Raw genomic sequence first — 13,844 nt, forward strand, 5'->3', positions numbered from 1 at the left:
TTATTATAGTCCTCATGTCCTTTTTCTTTCTCACTATTAGTTTATGAAATTTTTTTCTTGAAGAGGCGCTAACATCCAGATTGTAGAATAGAATAGAATAGAATGCTTCTCACAGGAAGGAACACATGGAGTGAATAGAAGTCAAAAGACCAAAAAGTGAAAGTGAGAGTGACCGTCTAAGGAATGGCCCAGGCAGGGCTTGCCATTCGTGTCACAGCAGCACTAAATTACCCAGCTTTGTACACGTACACGTACACATACACATACACATATACATACACATACACATACACATACACGTACACGTACACGTACACGTACACGTACACGTACACGTACACGTACACGTACACGTACACGTACACATACAAAGTTCAAGTCAAGGTAGATCACAAATAAAGACATGCTGTTTATTTGCGGTAATAAAAGTAACGCCATTCTTTCCTAAATGATCTTTAATGAGTCCCTCCCTGTTTTGGGTTCGAGTTATTTGTCTGTTAACCCTTTTCAGCGTCACTATTGATTGTTATTGGATGACAGAGTTGAGCTAATCAGTATGGAGAGTCCCTCTATATCCAGTCACCAGTTCAGTATTCAAGACTGGTGTGAATTCAGGTGCTTTGGCTAGAAACACCTTTGTCCCACAGCACCAAAGCAGCACCTGTTTGTGAGCTGTTTTGTTTCAGGTGGTGAGAGTTGGGAGAAACTTCCAGCTCGTACAAGTTTTCAAACAAAGCAGTTTGATTTCTTTTCTGTTTGTCAGCACAAATGTGTGAAAAGACGCTCAGTGGCGTGTTTATTTTCCCACCCCTTTTGGCTTTTATCCGAAAGCTCCTCTAGATTCTGAAGTAGGGCATGTAAAATGACACAGGGAAAAGAAATACCAGCACCATAAAAAACTGCGGTAGCAGAAATCCTTCCTCATTCCCACATATGCCTCGGTATGCAAATCCTTCAGGTTTACGCTCAACACAAAGAGATCTATGGCAATGCTACAGAATATCTATAATGCCCTAGAAAGTCATAACATTGTGGAAGTATAAGGAAAATGAATTTAAAAGAAAGAAAGTTTTCAGATTGCTATGTGGTGCAAAGTAAACTTTTGGCTCCACTTGACCGAGACCCAGCAGATGGAGGTGATAGTCATTCCATCTCTCTTGTCCAGATTTGTACCTCCAAGTGATGAAGTGTGATGTTAATGATCCCTTTGCTTCCTGCTGAAAGAGTGGGTTACAGAAAAAAAAAAACACAGAAATATACCATGGAGCAGAGAAGACGATAATTAACCATCGAACATCACCTCTGTGTGACCGGCTCAGATGTTGGAGGTTAAAACCAGGCTAATCCAAGCAATGTCACTCATGCTAACAATCCTCCACTATCCAACTAATTTCAAAAGTCATGATCCTAACATCTTGGTGTCTGGTGGGACTAAGTTCTCTGCTCCGGTTTCATGACAATGTTTCAAGTGAAAAGGCATCTTTTTCGTGTTTTAAATTCAGAAGAGTTTTGCGTCTACAAGCCAGCATTTTGAAAACAATGTCCGTTCACACAGAAGTGACAGAAATTACGAAAACAATGTAGTTTTTTTATGTTGTGCCACTAGTGGGTGCTGTTCTTTATTTTTGTAATAAAACCACACATATGCATGCAAAGAACAGTACACTATAAACATTACCAGTGGAGTGTGATTCCCGGTGACTGTCACCTATAAAACTACCAGGTCCCAGGAGAATATTGACTGGGAGTCATGACACTCTGTAGGCAAACATTGTTCACATTGTCCATCTTCTCATGCCTGTGCAGAAGAACTATTTACTAGAAAGAATGTTGATATGAGATCTGAGACATTTTTATGTACACAGAAAGTCATAGATCTTTGAGTGCAGCTCAGGAAAAAAAAAAAGTTGCATTTAATATAATCATTTCATTCAGTGTATGCAGAAGTTAGAACAAAGTAGCTTTCATGAAACATAAACTGACACACCGGAAATAACCACAACACAATATAAAAAATTTACAAAAAAACCTAAAGGAATATAAATTCAACAGATAGTGGCTAACAATACCCTACGTCTTTTTTTTCAGAAACAAACAAACAAACCAAAAACCTTCTATCACCACCAACAGCAAAATGTACAATAAAAACACCACTTCCAAATAAACCTGAACTCGACACACTGAACTGAAACATATTTGAACAACTCTTGTTTTTTTATCGAGACTTTCCAAGGAATTTGTGGGGATCCAGGTTCCCCCCCCCCCCCGTTCCCCTGTGATTTCCACCTATGGTAGAGCTGGAGGCACACAATCAAAATCTTGTTTTTCGGTCCATTCTTGTTCCTCTGTCTTTTGGTAGATGGTTCCATCAGGCTGCTCGATCCACTTCAGTCTGACTTGTTCACTGATTTGGTTCTTCTTCATTATCTCATTGAACTACAAAGGAACGTTAAAGCACAAAGTTGGGAGTTTGTATCATTCCTTTAACCAGCATCATAAGCCAATCACAAGATGAGTTATGGGTAACAAATGTTATTTAAATGATTCATTTACATAACAAATGTTAACAAATGTTATGTAAATGTAGTGTTTCTGAGCATGCAGACTCACAAGCTCGAGATAGACGTGGCTGTAGACTACAGTATCTAGTACTAAAAAGGGTATGTATTCGGACAGAAATTAGAGAAGAATCCTGCTTTTTGTTACAAAAAGTCATTCAATTATTAATGTTCCACTCTGTAACACAAACAATGGTACCTGCCGCAAGATGGCATCCTGTATCTCTTCCAAGTTCTTGGAGGAGTCTGATTTAGTCAGGACCACCTTGATCCTCACATGCTTCTTCATTGTTTCTAATGTAAGACACATTTTCTAAGTGTGATAAACACCAAAACTTTTTGTATGCGTTTTCTGTTCTCAATAATATGTTATTACTCACCATTGCAAATAAAAAAATATTTGTCGCTGCAAGGCCTTTCAGTCCATTTGCCATTTTTTGTAGTGGCACAATAACCTCGGACTCTGGCCGGCTGGGCCGTGCCCCAGTTGTTGAATGAATGAACGTGCCTGGCTTGACCGTCCGACCACATCCATGACACTCTATGGTAGCCGATCCATGAGTATGACTGTATTATGCTTCCAATTTCATTGTTCTCTGACTCATTCCTGACACTGGCGAGGTCAGTGTGGTGCTTTCTGCAGTGCGTCTGTGCGTTTGTCCAGTTCATCGTTTGGTCCACAAAGAGGTATCTGTTCGCTGACGAATCTTGAAGGAAAAAGATGCCATTACAAAAAATGTTTAAAAAAATATATTTTCATATACAATGGATGAATATCAGTTGGAGCAGAAGTTTCAAACCTACTGGCTGTTCAGAGTCACTAACTGACCATGACTGAACCTAACCTAACATGCATGTCTTTGATCTGAAGTAGAAAGACTAGAGTATCTAGAAAAAAACATGCAACTCCACACAGAAAGGCCATTTAATGGTAGAGCTAATTGTCTTCTTGCGTTTAGGCAAGAGTTCCTAACAGTTCTTCACTCTGCAACACGAGCAGGGGTGACTGGTCATTAGGGGCAGGTGGGGCAGGTGGGGCTAAGCCCACCTGGTGTCATCAGAAAGGACAGCATGTAAAGTATGTTATTAATTCTTTAAAATTATCTACAAGATTTTTTTTGTCTTTGAATAAAATGTCCTTCTAAATTGCACATAAATGGTGTGTATTGCATGCAGCAAAGTGTAGGTGCGCATGCTCAGGCTGCAGCTACATTCATTCAAATCAAGTGATTTTGATGCCGAGTGGCGCTTGAAGCCTGAAGCCCCACTAACAACATCAGTTAGAAACTCAGAGCTGATTGGCTGGTGCTGATTTAGGCAGCGCTTCACAGAACCGGAATCGTCACAAATACCAGCTTGTGAGCCACTGACCCTAACTGTAACCCGAACACAAAGTTAAGAATCAAAATTAATTAGGTTGATTATTTACTGGAGTACGAATATGAAACTCTTACTTTAGTGGAGGTAACTGGTGGTAAACTGAGGCCCTGTTTACTCGACGTTTCACGTGACAACACCTAATCCGCTAAAAAAAAGGAGTGCGTTTACACTGCAGCAGCGGACACAGAGATAACGATGTAGTTAGTATGCTGGGCCACTGGAGGGTGCTGTTGCTTGATTTTGTAATGGAACTACACAGACGTGTGCAGAGAACAATACACTATAAACGTGAAGAAAATGGAGAGCACCCGACATCCGCATGGACTGAGGACACATCGGATGCTATCAGGGGTGAGTCTCAACTATTAAACTACTGATCTGGACGATAAAACTAGAATATAGACCTCGAGTCGTACCACTTCTCGGCCGCCATGTTTGTTTACAACTGAATGAGCAGGAGGGAGGGGGAGAGATGTGCATGCGCAGTAACAGGCTCTGTTGCCTCCGGTAGTCTTCGCAGGAGGGATTTGATTTGCGCCGTGAAAGAATCTTTCCACCTTGGGAGCCGGATTAAAAACTTTGCAGATACAGTGCATCCGCTAACTGGTGCTGTGTAAACGGACCCCCCAAAAGTGAAGAAAGTTTTGCGGATACACTCAAATTCATTGTCGTGTGAACGGGGCCCGAGTGACGTGTGTTTAAGACTTTCTAAGTATCTCTTGTTAATGCTACACTGCTGGTGGTCTCGTGGTAGAATTTTCATCTTTATAACTATAGACCCATGTTCCATTCCCAATTCTGCCTTCTTCTTTTTTTCCAAATGATTTATTTATTTATTTCTTTTTTGAACGGCTATTTCCAGTGCACAACTTTTTCACAGGATCAGCTATTTAATGGTTGTCATAATGTTGTGGCTGAAATGTTGTGCATCCACTTGACCTGACATCAAATCTTGCCCCACCAAGTAATTACATCTGGAAATGCCACTTAACATGAGGAGCCTTCACTGTAGCTTGTAATATCTTTCTTGTGAACTGAACAAACTGGGTCTTGTGATGAGCAATGAGCCTCAGTTGATAAACCTTTGAGCAACAATTAAAAAAAAGGATGGACCTGCAGACTGAGTGGAGTAGAAAGCATTTTGATCATCAGACTATTTTAATTTGGGTCTCTGAGTTCCCATTGATTTGTTTGAAGCAACAGTCACATACACTCCTGTTTTAGATACCCCTAAGTCACACAAAATGAAGTTTTAAATGGGGTTCTCTTCTGAGATCACTGGAGAGCCTATAACAAAGCTCTTAAGGCATTTATGGTAAAGGTCCTGTTTAGGGAGAGATCATTATGGAAAACAGGAGAAAGGTTTCAATGTCACTAATGTTACGCAGCAATAAACAAATGCAAAAGAGGCGTTTTCATTTACTTTTAGTCAAACGTGATGTTTTATGATTGTATTTTCACTTACCATTGTAGCAGACAAATGGCAATTCCAGCCAACAATCGGTGTCAGACCACTCTCCAGTCGTCGCTATGTTAACACAGTTTATGGTTCCTTTATCTAGATTGGGTTGACTACGCTGCCAGTTGCTGTACTCAGCCTGCCCTTCTTCATCAAACCCCTCTTGAACCATTGACCAAACAAAGTTGTAAAAATTCCCATACAGACCTAGCCAGAATTCCTTGTCACTATTTCTCAAACTGTCACCCAGCATGGTTGATTCCTCCACGTTGTTTATTGTGAGCAGATCATTGTGATTCTCCCTGCAATAGCTCTGGGCTTCTGTCCAGGTCTTTGCCTCTCTGACGATGATGGTAACTTGATAACAGCAGGAGTGGAGGATACACAACCCTGTGGCCATAAAAACAGAGATAAGCTATAAGAAATGATCAGTGTATATCTACATTGATTCATGAATCATTCACAATCAGAAAAATGAAGTGAAAGTTAGTTTTTGTCTTCTTTTCTTTTATGAAAATTAATATTGTCAAGAAAGTTTGTCATTTGTTTGTCCATTGGTCCAGTTTCTACACAATGTATCGAAGCAGTGTCAACATTTACAGCACTCGCAGTAGCAATTTACTAAAACTCAAGAAGACAATTTCCATGAATCTTGTATCCCGCTTAACTTGTTCAGGGTCACGGGGCGCTGGAGCCGATCCCAGATACACCCTGGACAGGTTGCCAGTCTGTCACAGGGCAAACACACACAGACAGACACAAACTTACATTCACACCAAGGGGCAATTTAGCGTCACCAATTGACCTCACATGCATTGTTTTTGGTCTGTGGGAGGAAAACCAGAGTACCGGCACACACAGGCAGAACAAGCAAACTCCACATAGAAAGGCCCCGGGCCGTACTTAAACCCACGACCTTTTCGTTGAGAGGCGATAGCGCGAATCATCCAATATTATCTGATGTATTCTTTCCTCAAAGTGAAAGATGTTCACAACTTTTAGAACACTTCATCCAGTTCACTGATAATGAGCACAGGCAGGCTACACCTGAGACGCTAAGTCTTAACTGTAGGAAATAAAATTGAGAAATGGGTCAAATTATTAAGATGCAGTCAGTCTGTAATGATGACCAGAAACACTAAACTCTTTGTGATTATTTACATTCTTGAGATGTACCCGTGTCTGGAGTTGGACTGCAATGTTCTTTTAGAAGATGAAGTTTGCAATATATCTCTAAGGAAGAGTTTTAGGGCCACTGAAGAAGAAAAAAAAATTCGGAGGCTGAAAAAAACCAACTTCTTCATGCGCTTCAGAAAAAGTCGAAAATCAAAGTCGAGATGTTTTTTTTTCTCCATAAAACACCACCCTAGAGTATCTTATGTTTTATTCAATTGACAATGTCACCATTCACATGTCAGCCACTATTATTCTCTTCAAGGCATGTCGAATCATATTCAAAACGTTCACGGCAAACCTTCGCTTGCTCTGTCATTCAAGTTCAATTTCAAGAACGCAGCTTTCCCATCACACATACAGTAAACTCACCAGTCTAAATTTTACTTAAGATATCAGTTAAAGCCATTCTAAGGTCTAATATATCTTTAGCTTGGACAAGTATTTCCACAGACAAATGGTTTTCTGCAAGGCCTTAGACTTGTTAGACAAGTTAAAATGATTATAGCTGGATTATGGTTGCTTCACTTTTATCATGTATAAACCAAGTTAATTGTACACATTGATGTTTACTCGCCAAACTATAGATAGATTAATTTCATGTCAAATCTAAGTGCTGATGTACAGAAAATTGTGCCTGATCCTGTTGGTCAGACCAGTAATGGGCAATACCAGGTTCTCATTTAAACTCTTGCATGAAACTGATACGCACACAAATCAAAATCATAAGAACAGTTTACTCCATCAATAGAATTATTTTTTTAAATAATTTGCTTAATTATTATTAAACTGCAAAAAATATAAATATAAAATATAGAATAAAGAATAAAAAAATACTTGCCAACTATGACCAAACGCCTGACTGCCTTCCCATCCATTACAACGATTTATCTTGCAATTTGTCTGCGCGACACCTGCTAAAGAAACCTGGCATTAATTCAGCTCAGTATGAAAATGTGTGATGACAAGCCCGTCCCTCTTCTGGTCATAAAATAGTGCCTTCTTCTTGGATCTGAAATGATTTGACTGTTACGCTGGTGATTTTACTAGAGCTTAGTGGGAAGCCAGCTGGAACCATGACCTCCGCTTCCAAATCAAGTCTCAGTTGACGTAACTCTTCAAAGGACACCTGAGGCCAAAGTGGGATTTGTGGACGCTTTTATGAGACCATGCCTTGCATGGACACTTCCGCTCAGCTGTTTCAGCTGTTGGTCACCTTAAAATACTTGAGAGTCTCCTCATTGAATGTTGTACCAAGAATAGTGAGAGTCATACCACAGGTGTATGTTTCTATACGTCTGTGCACATTTTTGGTGGTAAGGTGGCGAATCCTGGAGCATTTTCAGTGGGTTCATGTTGTATAAACATGTATTGGATAGACTATATATTTTGTCCCCCTCTATTTCTGAGAAAAATATCTGAGACAAGTCACCAGCCCATTACATTATTATCATCATAGTTACATAAGCGCTCATTTCCTCATGGCAACAGTGATGTAGTTTTTTGATTGGCTCGTTGTGGTAGATTTTCGGCCAATAGGAAAGAAGTGTGAGTATTCTTTTTTTTTTTACTCCCCCACAGATTCACAACACATAGAATGAGCGGTTTTACCATTAATTCCTCCACAAAACCGTGGTGGATCCGCTGGTTTCTCATTGAGTTTCACTTGCCTGTGCCGGCTTGCTTGCTGCTTGCTCAGATTTGAGGTGAAATTTTTCACCGTGGATAAAAGTTTTCTTCCCAGGCGAGTGTGCAGCGGATACTAATGTTTTTGTCACCTTTTATCGATTCGAACTCAAAGTAGTTCCGAACATTAAATGCTGCATTGTCCTGCTCTCTCCTGCATTCCATGTTGTTGTCATTACGTGTATGAAGGGAATGATTTTCTTAATGTTATGACCTTGGCCACTGTTATTTTCATAGATGTGCTTTGTTTTTTGTAGGTTTCTGTTCATTGTCTGTTTGTGATATTTTTTTCTTTAAAAAAAACAAAAAACTGTAAACATAATTTAAAGAAAAACAAAACAGCCTCATGAAGATTCTGACTGGAAACAATCGACCGCCATGTGTTTAAGATAACAATAATCATACTTTATTAATGATGGGGACATTTCTTTACTAATTTGATCTTTGGACGGCCGTATTATCATTCTCTGAAGTGGTGGGGGTTAAGAGTCTGTAGGGCTAGAACCTACTATTTCTCAATTCCAAGCCCACCTCTCTCGCCACTAGGCCACAACTGCCACATGTAAGGTGTTCTATCCATTCGATGGGAACGGTTTTAAGTTCAGTGTTTTGCTCAAGTATACTTTGACATATAAACAATGACAATCAAACCTCTGATAAACGGACAGTTTTAGGTTGACCACTGTACCAACTGAGCCCCAGCTGACCCTCTGGTGTAGAGCAAACAGAAACGTTTTCTTGATTTCTGCTCCTCAGTTTGATCATCAGGTCTTTTCCCGACATTCAAATACCAAACTGATGGTTGACAGCGACCGAGCCGGTGGGCATGGAGGTTTCTTGGCTGGCAGCTGGCAACACACGACACCGGCGCTGTTAAAAAATGTGAAGAGGGCATGTTAGGCCAAACGGCAAGGAAAGGAAATTGCCAGTAAAGTGGAGTCAGGATGAGGAAGAGTTGTCGAGTGCAGGGTGAAGATAATAAAAGTAGAGATAAGAGGAGACACGAGTAGAGAGGGACAGGCGTGAAGGATGGCAGAGTGTACTCTAAACTGATTTCCCCTGATTGGTATTACTCGCACTATATCGCTCCCTTCTCTCGGCATGGGAAGTCTGTTTTTGGAGGAAAAGAACAGACTTTGCACAATAAAGAGATAACAGATCAGCAGGAAATACTGCTGGCTCGGCAATTAGTGTTTAGGTCAAAGTTCTGATTAATCCCAGCTCTGTGTATGTGTGTGTCTGCGTGTGTGTGTGTGTGTGTGCCTGGAGTGGCTGTGTGCACATTGCATGTCTGAATTATTTTTGTGTGTGGAATTGATTGCCCAGCCAGGTCAATTGTTGTTATCAATCAGTGATGAATTTATGGATGTGAGTGGAAGATTAGTGTGAGCATATGTTTTGAGCCATGTTGCTGCACTGTCCATTCAATAACTAGAGACCCGCCTGAATACAAAATTGAGCTAATCATGAGCTGAAACTAGGCTGTTGAGTGAAACAGAAAGGATGGAACTTGTAAATTCTTGTTGCAATTCTGGTTTTGTTGTAAAATGACACAACGTTTTCAGCTCACAGCAAGAAGGTCGTAGGTTCCAATACTGGCCGGTGGCCTTTGTGTGTGGCGCTTGCATGTTCTCCCTGTGTGTGTGTGTGAGTGTGGATTTCCTCCTGGTACTCTGATTTCCTCCCACAGTCCCAAAAACATGCACCATGCGTCCTTGAGCAAGACCCTCTGAGAAAAACACACTGAGAAAGGTGGACCTTACAAGTTGGCTCAAGAACCAAGGACTTCAGTCACTAATTGCTCCATTTTCTCTGGCTAGTCATTCTGTTGGATTAATGCTGCATTAAGGCCCAGTTTGCCTGATTTCATGTGAAAACTCATCATTATTGCGATTCCTTTTCAGTACTTTTATGTTCATATGGCAAAGTTTTGAAAATGATGTCCGTTTACACTAAAAAGGCAAACACTGAATGTTGTGTTTTCATGGTGGACCGCTAGAACTATTTACTTCGGCGGCGGTGCACATGTGCATTAGAGGCATTTCAGGAAAGTTGAGCTGAAGCATTTTCAAAAGGTTCCACCTTGGCAGCCTTTTTAAAAAAGTTGCATTTTCAGTGGCTCCGAGAAACTTTGTTGGGTAAACGGACAAATAAAATGCAAACAAGGTTTTCGGTTTTCAATTGAAAGCGTTGTTTTGTAAACGAGGCCTAAGACTTAAATATAATTGAACTCTATCTGCAAACCAAAATAAATTTGTTGCACATTTACTGTGATAAATGTGTGTGAACAATAGTATGAACCCATTCCAAACATAATTTGCGTTCCACCAACAAAATGTATATTTCTCCAGAAAGTCCAATTAAAACAACCGAACATTATCTAAAAGACCTTAGCCACCAAATAAATAAATGTTTTGTTCATGTTCACAAATGTAGTTTAAACCAAGAATCCAAAGTGTATCCTCTTAGTACATTGGTGGGCAAACTAGAGTCAAAAGCTTTGATGCAGTATCTTCTTGATTGAGACAATTTATTTCCCTTCACATGAAACAACTTGCTTTGAACTGGAATTTATAAAACCACAGGCATTGAGACAAAGGCTCAATGCAAAGCAGCCACAGAGTAATGAAACAGGCTTGAGTCTCCCCATTGAAGTGGAAGTGGCTGATTTATGGCTGCATTGTCACAGCTACAACTAAAGGTTAGTATTCATGCATCCCTTCTTTACACTGTTGATCACATTCATTTAGTCACACAGCAATGGAGGCGGCAGCCATGCAAGGTCATCAGTCCATCCATTGAGGGCAAGCTCTTGATACACTTCAACATGTAAAAGGGGAAGGTGAGAACTTGAACCTGCAACTAAAGACAACCACACTACCAACTGAGCCACAGCCACCAACATTGCTGTTGTTCATAAATTTATAAAGACACATCAGCCGAGTACACAGTACAAAGTGTTTTATTGAAAATAAATAAATTAACCAGATTGTCAACTTTTTCCTTTGCTGGCCATAAACGTTGCACATTTTTCCAATTCGAGCCTCTAAACCTACTAAAAAGCTCAATATAGCTACATTTGTTTTCCTTACAAGTGTCACATTAGATTGTCATTTCCTGAATGCACTTTGTGCTTTTTAAATATACTTGCATAATTCAAAGTAGCGAACCCAGAGAAAAGCTGCACAATGTAAACTGCAGGTCAGCTGCAAACACTTTGATTGACTTATCCACCAACCTGAAATGTTGCAGGTGTGCATTGTTAACTCGTTGTGCTCTGATTGGTTGATGGGAGCCCACCGCAGCTTGTATAAAGCTCTCACAGGCAGCAGAGCTGGTCTTACAAGATGGCTGGTGTCACCACTGCAAGGTATGATGGCAGATGTCTGGCTCACTGAAGTCTTTAAGTTGTGCTTGTGTTCATTTTGTCTTCCCCTTTAACTAGGACGTTGCTCTTTATCTTGATGTTGGGGGCAAGTTACAGTCGCCCTACCAAGAAAGGTATGCAATTTACCAGTTTTTCAAATGTTACACATTACTTGCACTAATGCCATCTCCCCATGTAGGCTATATCACCCAAGGTGGTGGTTCTAATACAAACCCTCAAGTGTATGTGCCTGCAAGCGCTGGTCCCTATGGCGGTCTAGGACATGGCGCTCCTCAATGGCCAACCTACTACCAGCCTGGCATTGGGAGTGGACCAGGATTGCCTTACAGCTCTCAAACTGGTGTAGCCTCACCTGTGTATTCAGGATATGTAGGCACCTACCCCGTGGGTTCAATGCTGCACAACACAGGACCAGCTGCAACCCATGGTAGTTAATGATACATTTATCCAAGTTGAAGAATTGGTTGACTGCATCTCGGCTATGCAACTTTAACTTCTTCCTTTCTGTATTTTGTGCCCTTTAGATGTGGATTGGCTCAAAGCATCACCTCACCCCCTTTCCAATGTGGAAGGCTCTCCACATCCTTTTCCAATGGCTAGAGGAGTTGACCCTCGAGCAATGGGAGCAGGTGGCTTTAAGCCACATGGCCGCAGCTATGGTGCAAACGCCATGGTTGATCCAACAGGTCTGGGTTCACTGTATCAGTCCGGTGAATTGTCCCACATGAAGAACACCTTTGAACATGGACACTATGATACTGAAACAGAAACCGAAGGTCTCACACGCCAGCAGCCAGGTGTGTTTACCCCCAGAATGTATCTGCCAGTGCCCTGTCATTATGGATGGTGTCAACGATCTCTCCCTGCCCTGGTACCCAGACAACAGATGCCTGTACAACATAAATATGTTCCTCAATGGCAATCATTCTCAGGATAGTGGCCCACTTGAGCAGGATGAGGATTACTGCCATGATGCTCGCAAGTACTACTACCTTCCTGTTGGCAGTGATCAGCATATGAAAACCTCCTCAATTATGACATAACCTGCTAATTCTACACATAAGACTAAGTCAGAAGCAACCCACATGGTGTTGACATGTTGAGCAAGTGGTCATTTGTCACAACTGACCAATGTGTATCCATGGGTTGGTGGTCCTTCATGTTCTGTGTCAAATCTGAATAAATCACTTGTAAATAATGTATCTGGTTTTGAGCATGTGTAATGGGAGTTGGAGGCAGTGGTACAGGTTCACTGTGGACAAATACTCAAGTTGGGTTGATGCTGGGGGGGGGGGGTTAAAGTGGCATTTACATCACAATTCCTGAAATGCTTTTTTCCAGGATTCTGATTGGTCATCATGGCTTCATGCTTCTCGCTACACTGCCTCTGAACCAGGTGTATATGCGGGTCTTAGAGGGGGGTAAAGGGGAAAGGTCAATTGTTGTAAAAACCCAGGTATGTGTAAATAAGGCCTGAGGATAGGCTGCACAAAAACTTTACCCTGTTTTATAACCTTCATAGTTGGGATATGGGTTTTAGATTAAAAGTTGTTAAAGGCATATTATTGCATTAGTAACTTAACATGAGCTGCATTGAGCCATCGTACGTTTCTGTAAACACTTCCGGGGGTTAAGGAAAAGTAGATGGGAAAGGAGATAGGAGGGACTATTCAGATGCATAGGGTCCCCTTCTTAATGAGACACAAGCCCCCCTTAAAACATAATTTATGAAATTCTTTTGGATGGGAGGGTCTCTAAAATATTGGTAAAATCCTGTTTTGCCTATGCATTTCCTCTTTTCTTACGGTTTTAGCTTTGTCATGTATAAAATTAGGCTATTTTTAGTATATGATTTGTGCATGAGGGTGAATCATCACTCTTTCGCTTTAAAGTTGCTGGCCTGAAGGCAATTCTTGTCCTCACCATTGAAATGTGGGGGCGCTAGTCTTAAACGTCACTTTAAATCAAGCAGCCGCTTAATTTCAATCCGGGAAACCTACTTGTAAATTTCGGATTTACAAAGAAAAATAAGATGGATGGACTCAGGAGTAGCAAACAGGCGAGTTCAACACGAGTCGCACTTTATTTATTTTTCATTGACGTTCATATGACGTCCAGACAAGACATCCATGCAATGTCCAGAAAATGCATACAATAGACTTTAATTGTGGCTTTCCTGAGGATGTGTAGATGTGTTTTG

General features: G+C 40.9%; 1 protein-coding gene across 1 annotated transcript; it reads right to left on the reverse strand.

The window, feature by feature from the left end:
* Positions 1 to 1,591: 1,591 nt before the first annotated feature.
* Positions 1,592 to 7,534, reverse strand: LOC308109843 (macrophage mannose receptor 1-like). The gene is made up of 5 exons (XM_080463650.1): positions 7,412 to 7,534; positions 5,404 to 5,787; positions 2,939 to 3,265; positions 2,758 to 2,852; positions 1,592 to 2,436 (listed from the first exon to the last, which is right to left on the reverse strand). The coding sequence occupies exons 1-5, from the start codon at positions 7,446 to 7,448 to the stop codon at positions 2,287 to 2,289; spliced, it is 993 nt and encodes a 330-aa protein (XP_080319776.1). The 5' UTR covers positions 7,449 to 7,534; the 3' UTR covers positions 1,592 to 2,286.
* Between the last annotated feature and the right edge of the window lie 6,310 nt (positions 7,535 to 13,844).

The sequence above is a fragment of the Lipophrys pholis genome, assembly GCF_963383615.2.
Source record: "Lipophrys pholis genome assembly, chromosome: 5".
Lineage (NCBI taxonomy): Eukaryota > Metazoa > Chordata > Actinopteri > Blenniiformes > Blenniidae > Lipophrys > Lipophrys pholis.